The sequence below is a fragment of the Amphiura filiformis genome, unplaced genomic scaffold (genome assembly GCF_039555335.1).
Source record: "Amphiura filiformis unplaced genomic scaffold, Afil_fr2py scaffold_22, whole genome shotgun sequence".
Classification (NCBI taxonomy): Eukaryota; Metazoa; Echinodermata; class Ophiuroidea; order Amphilepidida; family Amphiuridae; genus Amphiura; species Amphiura filiformis.
In genome coordinates, this window is record NW_027305486.1 from 2,380,764 (window position 1) to 2,398,646 (window position 17,883).

General features: G+C 36.4%; 2 protein-coding genes across 2 annotated transcripts in view; one reads left to right on the forward strand and one right to left on the reverse strand.

The window, feature by feature from the left end:
- The first annotated feature begins 1,030 nt into the window (after window positions 1-1,030).
- On the forward strand, window positions 1,031-8,699 carry LOC140143456 (5'-nucleotidase-like). Its single transcript, XM_072165289.1, has 6 exons — window positions 1,031-1,486; window positions 3,269-3,482; window positions 4,233-4,418; window positions 4,795-5,007; window positions 5,988-6,239; window positions 7,759-8,699. Exons 1-6 carry the CDS (start codon window positions 1,139-1,141, stop codon window positions 7,938-7,940), a joined length of 1,395 nt encoding a protein of 464 aa, XP_072021390.1. The 5' UTR covers window positions 1,031-1,138; the 3' UTR covers window positions 7,941-8,699.
- Window positions 8,700-11,415: 2,716 nt separating this feature from the next.
- Window positions 11,416-17,883, reverse strand: part of LOC140143533 (5'-nucleotidase-like) — a 32,439-nt gene continuing 25,971 nt past the window's right edge. The window contains exons 11-17 of the mRNA XM_072165364.1: window positions 17,101-17,314; window positions 15,835-16,023; window positions 14,967-15,176; window positions 14,271-14,522; window positions 12,818-12,970; window positions 12,107-12,307; window positions 11,416-11,609 (exon numbers count right to left, since the gene is read on the reverse strand). Of these exons, the coding sequence (XP_072021465.1) occupies window positions 11,416-11,609; window positions 12,107-12,307; window positions 12,818-12,970; window positions 14,271-14,522; window positions 14,967-15,176; window positions 15,835-16,023; window positions 17,101-17,314 (1,413 nt within the window). The remainder of the gene's footprint in view (window positions 11,610-12,106; window positions 12,308-12,817; window positions 12,971-14,270; window positions 14,523-14,966; window positions 15,177-15,834; window positions 16,024-17,100; window positions 17,315-17,883) is intronic.

Here is a 17,883-nt window from a genome sequence, read left to right on the forward strand (position 1 = left end):
CTGTCTTTAATGAGCAATGGCAAAATTAGAAAGGATATTTTGCATTTCGCCTAAACTTTTTTCGGGTTAGAGTCGGTCACCCGTGCTGTTGAACACAATCATACTTTGTTTAGCCATAACCTGTCTACTACTACCATGGCTAGCGTGATTTTTTAACGCTTTTTCTAATGCAGTTTTGAAAGTCAAACTATAAAAATTAGAAAGAAACATTCAGATACACACACTTATGTACCTCAATATTTGTGAAATTTAGGTGACCTCTGTGGCCGGACCAAATAGGAGGGCATCTGGTGGCTGAAATTTTCTTCGAAAGGCGGACCATGAATATGTCGGTGGACCGGAATCAATTTTTGTGATCCCCTACCTCTGGTTGAACGTATTTATGACCATACTTCTGCCCACATAGACTGAAAACAAATTAGTCCTTGTTGGAACTAAGAGGTGTAGACTGTGGTGAGCAACAATTTTGATTGTAAGTTTAAAGACTGCGCGCGGAAATTTGGAGTCACCAGCCAATTTTGTAACTTCTTTTTTTTTTTTGGGGGGGGGGGGTTAAAACAAATTATGACCCAATTTTTTAGTATAAAAATTATACGACACTAACTGTATTTTATGACCCCTTCCCCTTCATCGTTGTATTGCACACAAGCACCACGGGCCAATCAATAAAGCACACAATGTAACAGGCACAATTGAATCGTTAAAATTGCAACTTTTAATTCTGGGGTTTAGGGTTTGGAGGCGCGGCGCAAATTTTGGTCAATTCTAGCTCGATTTTCACGAACAGGGTGTCAAATGAGAAAGCAAAGTCTAATTAACAAAATGTATAATTCAGAATAATCCAAAATTATCAGGTAGTTGAACATCAAGGATGACTATAACTGACGAGCTTTTTTTTTCGTGTGAAAGACATGACGGTTCAAAAGAGATTTTTGGAACACCCCGTATTCAGTAAATATGCGATTGACCTTCAATAAAGAAGTTAGAATTACGCTTCATTGCGCACCTGACCTGCATGATATGTGTTCGCGATCTAGCTTCAATGAACTGTGATCACTCATAACTTTGACTTTGTAAGTTGTACAAATATTATATGTATTTTAATATGTGATTAATATTTTCAAAACTAGCATGAAATATGTATTCCGTAATATTGATACTTTCATTAGTACCATTCGGTTTTGGAGAATATGATTTAACCATTCTTCATACAAACGATGTTCACGATCGAATGGAACAGTTAGACTCAGGCGGTGGATCATGCAGCGTGGAAGAGGCTGAGAATGGTGAGTGCTATGGTGGTTTTGCACGTCTATCGACTATGGTGAAACATATACGGAAATACAATGGCAAGGATATTCGGAAAGACAGCGGCAACGTGTTGTTCTTGGATGCTGGTGATCAGTTTCAGGGAACAAATTGGTTTGTTCATTACAAAGGAGCGGCAACGTCTTATTTTATGAACAAGATTGGATACGATGTGCAGGTAATGATCCGGGTTAATAATCCCCATTACCCATAACGTATGTACGTAAATTACGTTAGGTAATATCAGTATGTAAATTGAACCCGTAAATTTGTCCTTAAAGCCATATTACATAACTCGTACAAAGATTCTTGTCCTTTTATTGGCTATGGCTATTGCGTCAGCTGGCAAAAAACTTCTTCCGAGTGCCTATTGCACCATTTTTTTCCATTGCACTCACCCGCAGTTACCACTGCAACGCTGACACACTCGAGCATACAGAGCGCGGTGACCATCTCGAATCTCCAATTATGGCAAAGATCCTTAGGATCTTTGATTACAGTGAGTGTTATATCTTTACCATCACGTTTTGAGTTTTGAAAGTGTATTTCCGCATTGGGAAATACTATGAAAACAATCAGACTTTTTTTCCAAAACCTTTTTGTGCTACGGAAAGGTCCTCTGAATACTCGTGAATCATTTCCGTGTTGCGTAAAGGTACTTTCCGTGCTACAGAAATTAATGTTCTCTGATTGCGGAAATAAATTAAAATTGTTTCTAGACTATTTCCGCGTTGCGGAAAGGTGACTGGAATGTCAATCTTCGTGCTGTAATTTTTAATGTATTTTATTTTCAGGGTGATTTATAAAATGAAATGGAAGAAAAAGAATTCATATTATGAAAATGTAAATTATGTAAAACAAATATTAAACGGTGTAATTCTATTGTTGACTTTAAAGTCCAGATTCTAAAAGACAACTCAATCTTGATCAGATCAATGTTTTATCTTTCAAGAACAGGCTTATCACAGTCGTCATTTGGAAAGTTTTTCAAGCATCTATAATATCTCATTTTATTTGTGACATGTTCATATCGTGTTACATATCTATGGATAACTGATTTATTGCCCTTTACAATGACAACACATTTGAAACAATCACCTTTTTACGGCTGGGTACACATCTTGTGAATGTAGTGGGGTCTCAAACAGAATATGCGAAATTGATCATTATTCTGTGTATAGCAAGCTACAATATCTTCACAATCTGGTACCTAGTGCAATTCCGCAAGATGACAATGATAGCCCCCAAAGCCAGGGCAATCAACGACTACCTACATAATATGACAGTAGAGAGGATCAAATGGCCTGCCATCAGCCCAGTCTTCAACCCGATTGAACACTTGTGGGACCAGTTTGGTCGTGCTGTGAATAGCCAGAATAGCCAATGCAATCACATTGAACGACCTGCGACAAATCCTGGTTGAAGAATGGAATGCCATCCCACAACAACGTTTGACTGGGCTGGTGAGAAGCTTGAGGAGGATATGCCTGTATGTTGTGACTGCGTATGGATTTCCACCCGCTATTGAGGTTAGTGACTATGTTGTTTGACCACAGAATAATGGTCAATTTGGCACATTCTGTTTGAGACCCCTCTATATTCGCAAGACGTACACTCAACCGTGTTCTATATGTGGTGTCATAGTAAAGGGGTATAAATTAGCTGTCCATTGATATGCAATAAGGTATTAACAAAATTAATATAGATGCTTGAAAAACTTTCCAAACTTTTGTTGAGGAATTTAGTTGCAAAATCGGTGCTGCAAACACATTCACCAGGTTACTAGGGCTCGATGGTTTCAAGTGATTCTATTGAAAGGATCGTTGTGATTGTGGGTTATTTTGGTCAAAACAGTAAAATCATGAGTTTGGAATTATTAATATTTTTTTCAGGAAGTAACGCCACCGATAAATTTACTCTCATACCCCTAAAATTATTCCCAACATTTTCTTATTTCCAGGCACTTGGTAACCACGAGTTTGACTTAGGTCCCTCTGGATTGGCGCCGTTTTTAAAGGACGTTGATTTTCCTGTTATCAGTTGTAACATAGATGCATCCAAAGAGCCTGTAATCGATGGATTGTTTAACAAAAGCGTTATACTAACTGTAGGCGGAGAACGAATTGGTGTGGTTGGATACACGTATTCGAGAACTGACGACATTTCAGCAACAGGTAAGAGAAATGCACAATATTATTGATAGGTTTTAAGCTCTATATCCGCTATGGACACACGCTTGGGCCAAGGGAAAATACATGGTCCAGATCTATGAAAAGCACACTATCCCGACTAGCTATAGCCTATAAAGAGCACATAACACTGGCCATAACGGTTGTTTGATGTAATGTAAAATTGTCATTTTAAAGTAAAGTTGAACAATGGTAGCGCTATTTATCTTAATTTTTTTTAAATCTAAATTATCATTACATAAATAGTGCCCTCAATTTGCACTCAAATGTACAGTTTAAAGGGTTACAAATAACCACAAAAATAAAAAAGGATGAATTATTTGATATAGAAACGAAAATCTATTTTAAAATACCTTAAATATGTGTATTAGTGTAATTAAAGCTGTCGGTATAAATTATTGTCCAGGTCTAGAATTGAGCATTTTATCATATGTTGTGTTAAGAAAAATTAACAAATGATCACATCAAACAACCCTGCCATAATAATAACAAGAAATAGAAAGAGGCAACGAAGGACACTCCCGACAATCAATTTAACAATTTTGCTTTCAGCCCTTGGATCGAGAGATACGGAACTGTACATTCTTATCTTGTACCCGATACAAAGGCTATGGATGTATACGTTAACATTTTAAAGCAATACTATTTATGATACTATGGAAGTGACGCAATACAAATAAACAGTTAGAAGTAAAAGGGCAATGATTTTGTGGCATTGATCTTGTCTTCATATAGGTCAAGCCATTTTTAATGATGAGATTGAATCATTGCAAGCTGAGATAGACGTCCTCCTATCGCAAGGAATCAACAAAATTATTGCGCTGGGTCATTCAGGAATTATGAAAGATTTGGACATTGCTGCAAAAGTAAAGGGGGTTGATATTGTAGTAGGTGGACATTCAAACACTTTCCTCTATACGGGTAAGTTTGATGCACATTTATTAAAGTGATTAACGGTGATACAGTGCAGTTCTAAATCAACTCGTGTATAACTGGCTGTAAAATGGCAGGTTATAGGTAAAGTCATGTACAAATTGATAAACCGAATACACAACAACACTTGACTCATCTGAACGGCGATGAGATAAACTAAAATTTATAAAGCTAAATTATTACTCATTGGGAGCTTCTGAATGTTTTCAAGACCTAACTTTGGGAAAAAAGTGGTAAAACACGACAAATGATGATGAAAATCGCAACACGTGTGCTGTACAAAATGTCACTTTTCCAGACATCCTGGTAATGTCACAAAGGCATAAAAAGTGCCTTTTGTAAAATAGCCTATTGTTGTTCACAGGCACCCCACCAGACACTGCAGGTCATGAGGTACTGCACGGGGAATATCCTAAGGTGATCACACCAGATCACGATCCCTATGGCACCGTGCTGGTGGTTACAGCTTACACCTTTGCAAAATATCTTGGACGACTGGACGTTACATTTGATAATGACGGACGTGTGACACAGTGGGCAGGGAATCCCATACTTCTTAATAGCGATGTAGAGGAAGGTATAATTTTTGCTAAAAATGTTTAACACTTGATGCACATAGATATAGAAGTGAAAATTCGCATGAACAAATGTGACGTGTCATGTCAAAAGCAGACACTTTTGGGCAGGATCTTAAATGGAGTAATAGCCAAAAATCTGCCCGGGTTTTTTTTTTTCACAATTTGGGTTTGTTGCGAATTTGTGATTGTGATTAATGCTAAAAATATTGTCTGATAGTTTCAGAACGGAATATATCTGGCATCTTGTAATTTTGAGACATTTTTCAAGATAGTTTCTACTCTCAATATTGTAAATAATATTTTCAAAGGCCGATATCTCAATTTCCAGTTTTATAATACCATAACTTACGAACTCAATATCTTCGCTTAGGAATGTCCGATTTCATTGGCAAAAACAGCGTTGTGGAGCAAGATGTCCCTATATTTAAGATATGTGAAAACCTCAAAATTGATATCCTGCCCAAAAGTGTCTGCTTTTGACATGACACGTCACAAATTAGTATTTCCCTCACGCCGCATGCACAGAGACCAATTTACTTTGCGCATTCACCAAACGTCGTATACAAATCTGAATAGTTCTTGTGGCATGAGCACTAAAACCAATTCTGGTCACGAGGAAAAAAGCCAATCATCTGGTGTGTCTAAAATGGTAGCTTGCTGTAGTCATATGGCCCGTATGCAAATCACATAGTAAAAATAAGGAGTTATTGACTACACTTAACTTGTTTGCTTTGGTAGAGACCTGGTAGGCGCGTATTTCGCTGTTTGCAGTTTCAAATCGCGTGCCAATGCAGCAGGGCGTATACACTTGGGTACAACTATACAAGAGCGTTATGTTGGTACGCTTGCAATAAAACCACATAGAACTACCGATCTCTTTACCAGATTCGAGCGAAAACAAAGCATAGCCCCATATGGGCAAAATAAAATTAACAGTCATGTTTATAGCCATCGATTTATCTTTGTGAATATATTTCAGATCCAAATGTACTTGTTGAAATAAACCAATGGAGTGAAGTCCTAGCAAATCTAAGTAGCGTCAAACTTGGTGTTACTCACGTGTACTTAGACGGGAAGACGAATAGCTGTCGATTGCATGAATGTAACATGGGCAACATGATCACCGATGCTTACATATGGGAACAGGTTACATTCCCCGATGACATACGATGGAGTGACGTCAACATTGCTATTCATAATAGTGGAAACATCAGGGCATCTATACAACCAGGTAATTCATTGGAGCGGGTTTATAGACCTAATAATTTGAACTTCTACATTATATTATGAATGAGTGCATTAAAAAAAGCCACTTTCGCAGACTAGAATCTAGGTCTAGTTTATCTGCTCGTACGAACTATGCAATGTGCATTCTGGGATTCATGGAAGGCAAAAAAAATCACGATTGCTTCATTTTGACCCGGTATTATCGGATAGTATTATACATGAGTGACACTTTTCCATTTTTCTCAGGGGGCTCTCTTCTCCACACTCCCCCTCCACACACACACACTGGCTATGATACTGTCATTTGGGTTATAACGCGGGAACAATATTTTGTTCTGAGAATTTGATATTGTTAGCAATTATGAATTAAATGTTGATCTTTGAATGACACTTCACGGCGTAGGACCACTTTGTGATTTCGGGTACATTTTGGGTCCATAAAGGAACAAATAGATTATCATCATCACATGCGTTCATGTTAACTGAACATTTACTCTATACATTGAGGAATATCAGCGATCCACCATATTTTAACCTTAAAAACACTGATTCACGTGATATATTGTTAGCATGGCTTATAATACCATTGCCTTCCTGAATAGATCAAAGCCACTGGTTCCATAGCACATATATCGTTGAAGCACAGCATTTCATCTTTATAGTCACTTTAAGCAGTATGCTTCGACTATAATAAAATACGTTTTTATAAATACGCAAGTGACCACCTCCTCGCTGCCATAACTTGTACACAGTAAGTCAAGAGGTGATCTTCTACATAGCGGGTGGTCTATATACATTTGAATGCAAAGGCGAAACAACATGGCACTACTGTGCAGCAAAATTGTCTATTTTGTTCAACTTTGTGTTTATATCATAAACGTTTCCGCAATATTTTTCCGTCGTCAAATGGGGGATTTGCCATTTGGTCTAATGCCATTTAGTCTAATATCCATTTCGTCTACATCCATTTCTTCTAAACCCATTTGGTCTATATCCACTACGTCCAAAAATCATTTGGTCCTTTAACCATTTGGTCCGATAACCATTTGGTCCGATAGCCATTTAGTCTAATAACCAATAAGTCTAAATCCATTTAGTCTAACAACCATTTGGTCTAATACCCGTTTGGTCTATAACCAATAGGTCTAATAGCCATTTGGTCTAATACTCATTTGGTCTACAAGCCATTTAGTCTTACAAACATTTAGTTTATTAATAAATAGACAAAATGGTATTAGACTAACTGGTTATTAGACCATACGAGTATTAGACCATATATTACAAATTCGGAAACTCGCCATGTGTAATAATTTTGCAATTCAATTAATACTTAAATTTGATAATATTTATCTACAGAGTTCCTATCCTTTTCTGTATAGCGGGCAATGCATGAGGATTTGGTCACGCTTGCTGGTCTTGATATGTCGTTCCCATGGGTCACATGCGTATTTATAAAAACATATTATAAATATAGTCGAAGCATACTGTTAACATGTTTCTTTTTTCTTTATTCTCACCTTTAGGCAATCTTGATACTTCCGTAGTAAGTGAATACATAGAACGATTTAGTCCGATATACGCCGGAGTTGAACGTCGAATCACATTCATTACCGATGGGAATGGAAGTGCCACCGTCTCAATGAAACAGAAGGACATGTTTATATATCTAATCCTGACATCGCTCATATTCACCTTTGTTTCGTAACCAATAGAGTATCGGACTTATAAATGTTTGGGCAAATGCTCCTTTTCAAGAAGTATGTAGGTCTAAATATCCATATTTTGTATTTCGCCAGAACAAAAAAAGGGCTGGCCTTTTTATTGACTTTTTCACAAGCAAAATAATAAACACTACACTACACAGACATTACAAAATCAGGGGTAGAAGTGCTAAGGGGGCAAAAGTGTCCTTCAAAGAAGTAATTTTATCCTCAAAATTCAAACTCACAGAATAATATTCCTCTATGTGAGTAGCATCGACACATATAAATGTACTTAGGTCTTTTAAGATATTAAAATATGTACATAGCAATAAGCTTAAAATATAACGTGTTAATTAGGAATATGCACTATGAGCCTTAAGCAGTAAGGAAAAATCGCATCACACGACTGCAATTCTACACTATTTTTTCGCTAATTCCCAACATCCTTTGCAAAGATCTCGAAAATACGTCATTGTCAATACGCAAATTGTCAATAAACGTGGCGCGCTTTTACGATCTACTCATATTTTTTCTCATAACTTTTATTGTATATTTTAGATATGTTTCCTCTATAATAATAAAAATAAATAGTTCTCACGTCACCTGTATTACGATTTGTTTACATTTGTCGTGATGATTGAAATTTCTAGTGAACGCAGCGGGAATACAGTCAGCAACCTGGACAACCGATTCTTTTGTTCTGCTTAGTCGCGCTAAAATGCGATCGATACATGTTAAGATCAGCACAATTCAGAGATACACCTTTTTGCTATGAAATTAATTTTCTCGGTCAAATATAAAGCAATATTTTTTTCTTCAGTAATGTCAGTTAAAAACTTGGTGCTTGGATATACATTAAAAAAAAAAAAAAAAAAAAAAATCCTGGTGTTAAAATTAAGCATCATGTGTCTTTTAGTGTGATATTTTTAATTTTTATAGGCCTTGAGTTCGCCCGCGAGCTTTTTACGGAATTCATTTTTTAGCGTCTCAAACTAATATAGTTTGCTAAAGAAAGATATTTCCCACTTCTGTAAGGCACATCGTGTGGGTCTATATATTATAGTTTTGTCAGAATTTCCGTTTTTATTTTACCCTTTTTTCCTTCAAGCTCCGAAAATGTCAAACTTAGTACTTTTATCTCGTGAGCAACCAGCAGAAATAGTCGATATTTCCATTGTTGTTATCAAGGTCAATTTTCCATTGAAAAGCAAAGATTGCCCGACCAGCGATTTGGTAGCCCAAATCCCCAATTGGGTGTTCTGGTAAATGAGGTGAATTTTAAAAATTTGCTCCCGTGATAGCCAGGTGAATTTTGTATGACCTACCCCCCCATCGCGGGTTGCCATTTTCATTACACCCTTCAGACTGATGTTCGGGTTTGTTTTTAATTTGACATGTAGGCCTATAGGCCTAACCATATTTGTCATAATTAAGCGGTATACCTAAATGTATAGCTATGCTATATATTATTATGTACCAGTATGTAATATCATGTACATGTAGGCCTATGGGTGGGGTGGGTGCAGAGGTGGGTAGTGGGGGTGTATGTAGGGAAACTTTGGGGTGGTACTCAACACACTTTAACCATGACTTTCAATGCAAGGGTTAATGTTGCCACAAATGTTTTTGTTTTCTTAAGGTTATTTAATAGATTTTTATAAACTTCCATGTTTAACCTGGTATTGTTTTGGCTGCTTCATTAGGGCCTATGACTTTCGGTGGGTTTCCAAAAGCAGTTTCAAACAAACACAAACAAAAGGCACCATACCCAGTCACCTTCATGACAATTGAAACACTACGCCAAATATTAACATCCAAGTTATTCTGTTTTTAGGCAAGCAGTTTTAAATAATTGCTTGAACAGGCTTTTGTTTAAAAACAAAAACCTTCTGATGAGGAACTCAAAGCGCGTAAAGCACGAAATTTACAAACAAACATAAAAACAATCAATTTATAAAGATTGGTTTTAAGCTGGCGTTTACATAACGAAAGTCTGGGGGCGTTACGAAGGTTATTTGGAAGTGTGTTCCAAACAGTTTGCTTGATCATAAAACATACAGCGTAATATTTTGTAAATGAAAGTTTTGTTCAAAATATTGCCCAATTGCATGTAAGATTGTTGGGCAAAGTTGTTTTGAGCAGAAGCAAATTTCAACACATTGGTCCGATGATCACGGTGATGATGAAATCAAATAATTAATCACTCACGTGATGAAAGATCCTCATCGTGCTATAAACATGATCAGCAGGAGCGCTATAGGCCTGGGAATTTCTTTGCTATATTGAAGTTCTGGCAACACTGTAGCCATGCCGGTATTCCTATTAAACCCAGGGATATCGATCCACAATGCTAGTATTAGCCTTAGATTTCGCGCGTTGATTTTGAAAATTTTCAGCCGGTAGTAAAAAATGGTGAAATCAAAACGGAAATTCTGACAAAACTATGATATATCGCTCACGGTGATGTGCGTTAGAAAGTTGGGAAAAATCCTTCATTAGCGAACTATATTACTTTGAAAAGCTAAAAGGTTGATCCAAAAAGGCTCGCGGGCAGAATTTAAGCCTATCAAAATCGAAAATCTTACACGAAATGACTGAATTTCACGCCTAAGTTTAACACTAGGATTTGAAAATAAAATACAGTATCAAGCACTACAATTTGTCCTGACATTTACTGAAAAAATGAAAATGATTGCTTTTCATTTGGCCGAGAAAATTAATTTTACATTGGAAAGGTGTAACTCAAAATTTAGCTCATTTCAATACCAAATTCGATCGTTTGTATTGCCTCATTAACCGACTGAGTGAGCCTTGCATAACAAAAGAATCGGTTGTCCAGGTTGCTAACTGAATAGCAGAGTGGCTTATGTTTAGTTTTGCACATTTAAACATAAACACGTACCATGTCAACAATGCCCAGAAAAGTTATTTTGGGGGTTGTAAAGATATTGTACGCCATTTTCTGCGATTCCTTTTTCTGATGAAGACACCAGAATAATCAACCGCCCTTTTACGCGCTACTAGCCAATCACGGGCTGCGGGGAGTTTGATTGACATTTTTTTAAATTAAATTTTGACTTTCATTATACATAGTAGGCTATGCACATAAAATACTGCTCTATGGGCCATTTCTGGCAGGGGGGGGGGGTTACTCAAAACTTGAAAGAAGCAGAAAAAGTAGAAAACACCACATAAAAAATCGAACCACCCACTTAGGTGTCCTTTACATCATATAGGAGGGTTATATTATGCAAAATTATGAAAAGAAATTAAAATTAGATGAATGACTTTTGACCTTGGTCAAAGTCAGTGTTAAAAAAGGGTTAAAATTACGGTTGTAGATTTGAGTGAAGAAAATGCATTTTGGAATTGAAATGCTGATATGAAATTTCCGTTTGCCGTATTCGGGATTTACATCTGACTATTTAAGAATTTACTGCATATCTTCTTGAATTCATATTTTTATCAACTGCATTGTTATATCATCAATCGAATTGAAACAATGTACCCCAAAGAAATAGTAATAATCATGGTAGCCAAAGATGGCATCAGATATATGGCAGCAGAACACTCCATACCGTCTTCGTAGAACCTCAGCCTTCCATCTAATCCCGGATACAATGGACTCATCTGCTTCATATGAGCACTTATGGCGAGGGCATCTAATGGACCTGTGAGGGAATGTACAATTTGGAAAGCCACCATTACAATAATTGAAACTGTTAGAAATCGACGGTTTGTGCGCTATTCCTTGGGATGATGTACTTTAGAGGCCAAAAAATAACAACAAACATACAAACAAAACAAAAAACAACGCCGATTACGAAATAAAATTAAGAATTAAAAAAAAAATATATGAAACATATTCAAACATGCAAAACTGTTTGAGCGATTTTAACGCGTATTCGACCACACAGCAGATCGCTATCACAATAAATACGCCGCGTCAAGTAAGCGCAACGCGGATGATTTGTTGCGAACAATACCAATACACGCGCTCATGGAACTACCACCAGTGTGTGATTGGTTGGAGTGTTTTTGTTTAACTCACGTGACATATTTTTGAACTAAAGGGTATTATAGTATCAGCATGATAGCTATTAAGTTTCATTATTTCGTGGTAAAAGTGACCATTTACATTTTAGGGATTGCATTTTCTTGTATATACCTGTTTCTTGATGTCTTTTGTTTTTAGCAATCATATCATATCCATCTCCTCCATCAGCAATAAAGTTAGTTGTAAGAATCCGATACCACTTCTTGGGATCGATATGTTCGTAAACTGGCACAACACACTCAGTGCAAAGGGCTGCAGCGCTGAAGACTCGATGATTTTTGGGCTTATTTAAATCATAAACGACTTGCAAACCTACGTGAGAAAAAAATGGGATGATTTGTTTTACTCTACCTTTACTCCAATTGCCTTTATTCCTCCTCTTACTCTTCTTTTCCTTCTCTTTCTCACCCTTCCACCTCTTCTTATTGTAATTGAAGTACTTCATCGTCTTATACTTGTTCATCTATTCTTCTCATTATTCTCTTAATACTTTATTGTCTTTCTTATACTTCCTTTTCCCTTTCTTCTTTATTTTTTCTTTTACTTCATCATCTTCTGCTTCTTTTTGCTAGTAATCTTTACCTTTTTCCTCCTTCACCTCCTTTTGCTTCCCCTCATTCTTTTTTATTCTCTCTGCTTCTATTTCTTTCTTCACATTTTGCCTTAATATGCATGTTATTTTCGATACCAATTGATTCTGTAAAGTAGTTATACTATATCTAGCTAAGTCTTTCCAGAATCTCTGTTAGTACCATTGTTTCTTTAATATAATTAATAATATGTTTTTATGTTTATGTAAATTATAACAACCAACTAGCATACCAGAGAAATGCAAGAATCGTCCGTGCACAATTGATTCATATTCCGAAACGGATTTTTCCAGGGCTTGTAAAAGGTTTTTTCCTTGTATATCTAAAGTATCTATGGTACTACCATATTTAAATATGTCGGTCACATCCGAAGCATGAATTTCACCTGAAACAAAACATATCGAATACAAATTGAACACATAGTAATGGGCATAAGTAGTCGTGCATGTAATATGCTGACTACGTTATATCTTTTGACCAACTGAGCGATTTTCAGGTTAAAATGTTTTCACCCGTATTAATCAATATCCAAACGTCGTGATCGTACGCCCGACTATCTATTCAAAATCACTCTCCTATAACAGTGCGAGGTCGTGTATTGACCAGTATTGACGATTCAGCACATACGAAATGAACGTATGGGCAACGTAGAAAATGCACAAGATATGCCCGTTTTACAATATAATTAAAGACATTGAAAGATATAGAACATACGAAAGAAGGTCTAATTATTAATATGATTCATGATGTGTGGAAATTTGACTTCATCCATACGTAAGGTTTATACATATAGATTGTCTTTTAAAATGTGTGTGATATTGGCCGTCACGTTTTGGACACCAACGGCGTATAAAACAAATGCAGGACGTTGAAATTGACATGTTGTGCGCGGTTACGCGACGTGACAAATTTTTCCCACGAAAAGTATCATTTTGAAAATAAAGTACTGATATAGGCATGAAGTAGTCCTTCATAAACATAATTTGGTTTCCATCATAATATTCCGGAAGCACTATAAACAATTATTTGCAAGCGGCTTGTTAGTCATGTTTTAAAATCAAGTTCAGGTTGAATTAAACGTTTTAATATAGAGGCCGCTCGAAAACCTATATAGACGTCTGCTTTTGATCACAAGCGTTTAAAGTCACAAGAGGGCTAAACGCCGTATGCAAAATCGTTGTTTGAGATTGTACATCCTCATGCGATCCACACGTATGTTTAGAACGTACGTATAAAAGCACGTATCGCGTACCTCGTGTAGAACACCGCAATCTCTCTACTACCTTCATCTATTAACCATAACGAAAATTAAAAATTAAAAACCAATGAACTTCACCAACCCCTACTCTCAAATATTTATCGTCAGCCATACACACATGTTCCTAAGATTGGCCCAAGTCATTTGGTTGTATATTTTGTCACCTGCTACTACAAAATGAGGGTTAAGACACAAGTTGGTAGCTCCGAGACACCCTGACTACTGCTGCTTTGGTGTTTTTGTTTCACACACACACCTGTTTAAGCCAGCTGTGTGTTTGCATGTCTTCTGAATAGGGGCACAATTGGTCATTCACGAAGGATATAGCAGGTTACATTAAGCATCGTGAAAAGTCGATGAGAAAGCAGATGCCCATTTTAGTAAAGACGAGGGTCAAACTCAAGTTGTTTTTTACGCATAAAATTACCTGGTTGTATCGATTGTCTTATGTTACCAGCATTCATTAGTGCGATACTGACATCATTCCAGCGGTCCTCATTGGGGACCTGAATGTGTTGCTGTACCATGGCGTCGGTTATGAGGTTGCCGAGGTTGCATTCTGTACGACGACACGACTGATCATCTCCGTCTAGAATTACGTGTGTGTTTCCAACGTACTCTGTCTTGTATTCTTCCACTTTCTGTGCCCATTTGTGGATCTCCTGCATAGTTTCGCCATCTGTATGAAGTAAGACAAGATATCGATAATGTATCGATATATAGACGCCGCTTCCAGTGTACTTATTATGTATGCTACAGCTTATACATGTAACGATTTGAAAACAATCAACGTTATTGAACGGACATGTACGGGGTGGTTCATACATCATCCCCCAATGTTGACGACTGTATGTGGGTTTCGCGCGAAATTATTCCGCTTTTGCACAATATTTCATCAGTTTAGCTTCAAAATTGCATTTTGTTTCGCGCGCATTTGTACCATAAACTTATTCTGTTGCCCAAAAGTGCCAGATTCACTATATTTCAATATTTTTTTCCAACCCCAACACCCCCCCATGTCAATTGGAAACCTTAGCCACTGGTTAAGATACATCACATTAATCACATAAAAATACGGTCGATTATATATAAAACACAAGTTTAGAAAAGAAATTTTACTTGCCTTGCTCAACGTCTTTGTCAAGGAGTATCGGATTGGATAGGTCCGACCAATCCGTTACCTTTCCATTGTCATCAAAGGTAATGTCAAATCGTCCTAAATATTTTCCATATCGATATGCCTGAAAAATGGGTATAAATGTATTCGGGTCGTGGTCTGGGCTCACACGGAATGGGTAATCATACTTCGGCACGTCGTTCGATGGCGGGGTTCCTGCAAATTAAGAAACGAGTATTATCTAGTGGTTATTACAAGATGGACCTGTCTGCAATAGCTACCCTAGAAACATTCGACACTACTGCATTATATATTGTACAGGTCTAGTAATATGACACCTGATGGGCATTCTTGCAAGAACTCTACAATATATTAATCGTTGTGTTTTTCTATAAAAACGTGTAATCCGTGAAGTGCATTACGCAATTCGTTGAGCACGGGTAACGACCAGGGCATAATTGGCGTTGCACCGTTAAAACATTGGTAATATTGCCCTCTGTAGTCATGTAATATACAGTGTTACGGCTGCAGACTATTTTAAAGATAATTGATGTTCGCCAGTATGCGCTACTCGGAACAAATTAGTCAGATATATAGGATGCATCTGACTTTAATTAATATGAAGAGAACAACAACCATAATTGATGATCTTTTGAGATAATCTTTAAGGTACAACATCCATCACATTTTAATCTCGCTATAAATGAAGTATCTTTACCTCATTATTTTGAAGTGAAGCCCCATGTCCTTACATAAAATTGTTGTGTAATAACTCCACCATAATTATCAGATTACTTGTAAAAAATGTACAATAACTGGTCAATGTCCTAAAAGCTTTTTGAAAACCATCAAAGAAAGCAAACCTTCCACTAACCTGTATAAAAGAAGAATTGTTCATCACCACCAACAATTACATCAATTCCCTCCACAGTTTTGGCAATACGTTCATCAACCACAATGCCGGAATGGCCCAGAGCTATGATCTTATTTATACCTTCCTTACTCCTCAGACGATTCACCTCGCTCCTAATGGAAGCTTCTTCTTCCAAGAATACAGTGTTACCTAGTAATATTAGATGATGGAAATTAAATCAGATGCCTCTATATGTTACCAGGTTATACATGTACGTCATCGATTTGCTCTGGTTCAGTTTCTATCTTAAAAGTTGTGTTTCTATAGCCTACTTGCAGAACTACGTAAGATTCAATGGGGATTCTGTTGATGCCTATGTAGGGCAGGTATCTTGTTGTATACAGAATAACACATAGTAAATACAGTATTTGCAATCCCTTTGTATTACTCTTTGCTTGCCTTTAAACAACGTTACTTTGTCGATGTACTTGCAACGTTACAATGATATAAGCAGTATGATCTTAATCCATAATTAACGCATTAAGGCAGGTTGGAGGGTGCAGAGTGCTTGCTTTCTAATATTGCGACAAATAAAGCGAACACACAAGAGGAATGGTATGGGGTCTATAAAGGCGATTCATTTTCGCCCATATACATGTATTATTGGTTTCAATTAGAACAATACACGATCTATGTTAATATAAATGAGATTATTGTGTTGACTCATTTCTAATTCAGACCAATGGTCTGATGTAATGTAAAACCGTGTCATTTTAAAGTAAAGTGAACAACGATGGCGCCATTTATCATACATTTTGTACATCTTTACAAGGGGTATACACTTGTGTAATGATATTCAAACAACAGATGACAAGAAAATTTTCAAAATACCTTTTGTCATGAATGTAAAGAAAATTATTTGGTTAATTTAAATTGAAAATATAATAGCGCCCTCAATTTACACACAAATGTACAGTTTATAGAATAAAAATACCACAAAAAAGATGAATAATTTGATATAGAAACGAAAATCTTAAAAATAGCTTTTAAATATATGTGTTTTAGTGTGATAACTGTTTGTAGTGTCCTGGTCTTTAGTTGAGCATTAAATAATGTTTTTTTGTTAGAAAAATGAATAAATTAAAACATCAAACAACCGTGAAGTACATTGCAGTGTTTTAGTTAAATGACTAAAACTGGAAAAATATGCCTCTGCCATCCCACTGCCATCCCTCTGCCATCCCGTAAGTAATGTGATTTTTTAAGGACTCGACTAGATATATTTACCTGCTGGTGAAATTTCTCCTGTATTCCAATAGGTGTATCCAATGATAGCAATCTTTTCCCCTTCTATTTCAAATACGTGAGACTTTGTGTATAGGCCCTTGAGGACTGGCTCCTTGCTGTCGTCAACGTTGCTACTAACAACGGGAAAGTCAGCATTACGGAGAAACATGGATAATCCTTCAGGTTTATTGTCGAATTCGTGGTTACCTATCGCCTATGGATGAAATAAATTCAATTTCTTTCAACATATCAAAGGACTAATGGCTTAACCAGGGCGCATGGCAATGATACGGGTGCAGAAACCATACATTTGATTAAAAAATCTCCCCCCTGCCGCCGCCACTAAAACGGAGTAGTAAGTTTGTTATCGAACTTCGTATTAATGACTGAATGAACATTGAAATAATCTAACTTGTAAAAATCTCATTTCCTCAAAACATTTCTGGACCATCGCATTTGAAAATAAAACGCGGTTATCTTAAATCCAGGTCTGGACCATGGAGCCATTTACCGTATCGGATCAAACTAACAAAGACAGACAAACAACAACAATAACAACAACAACAACAACAACAACAACAACAACAACAACAACAACAACAACAACAACAACAACAACAAATAATAATAATAATAATAATAATAATAATAATAATAATAATAATAATAATAATAATAATAATAGTAATAGTAATAATAAAAAAATAATGATAATAATAAATTAATAGAATAATAGAAAAACACATATCTATATATTTTATACTTTATTACTGTCAACAAAAA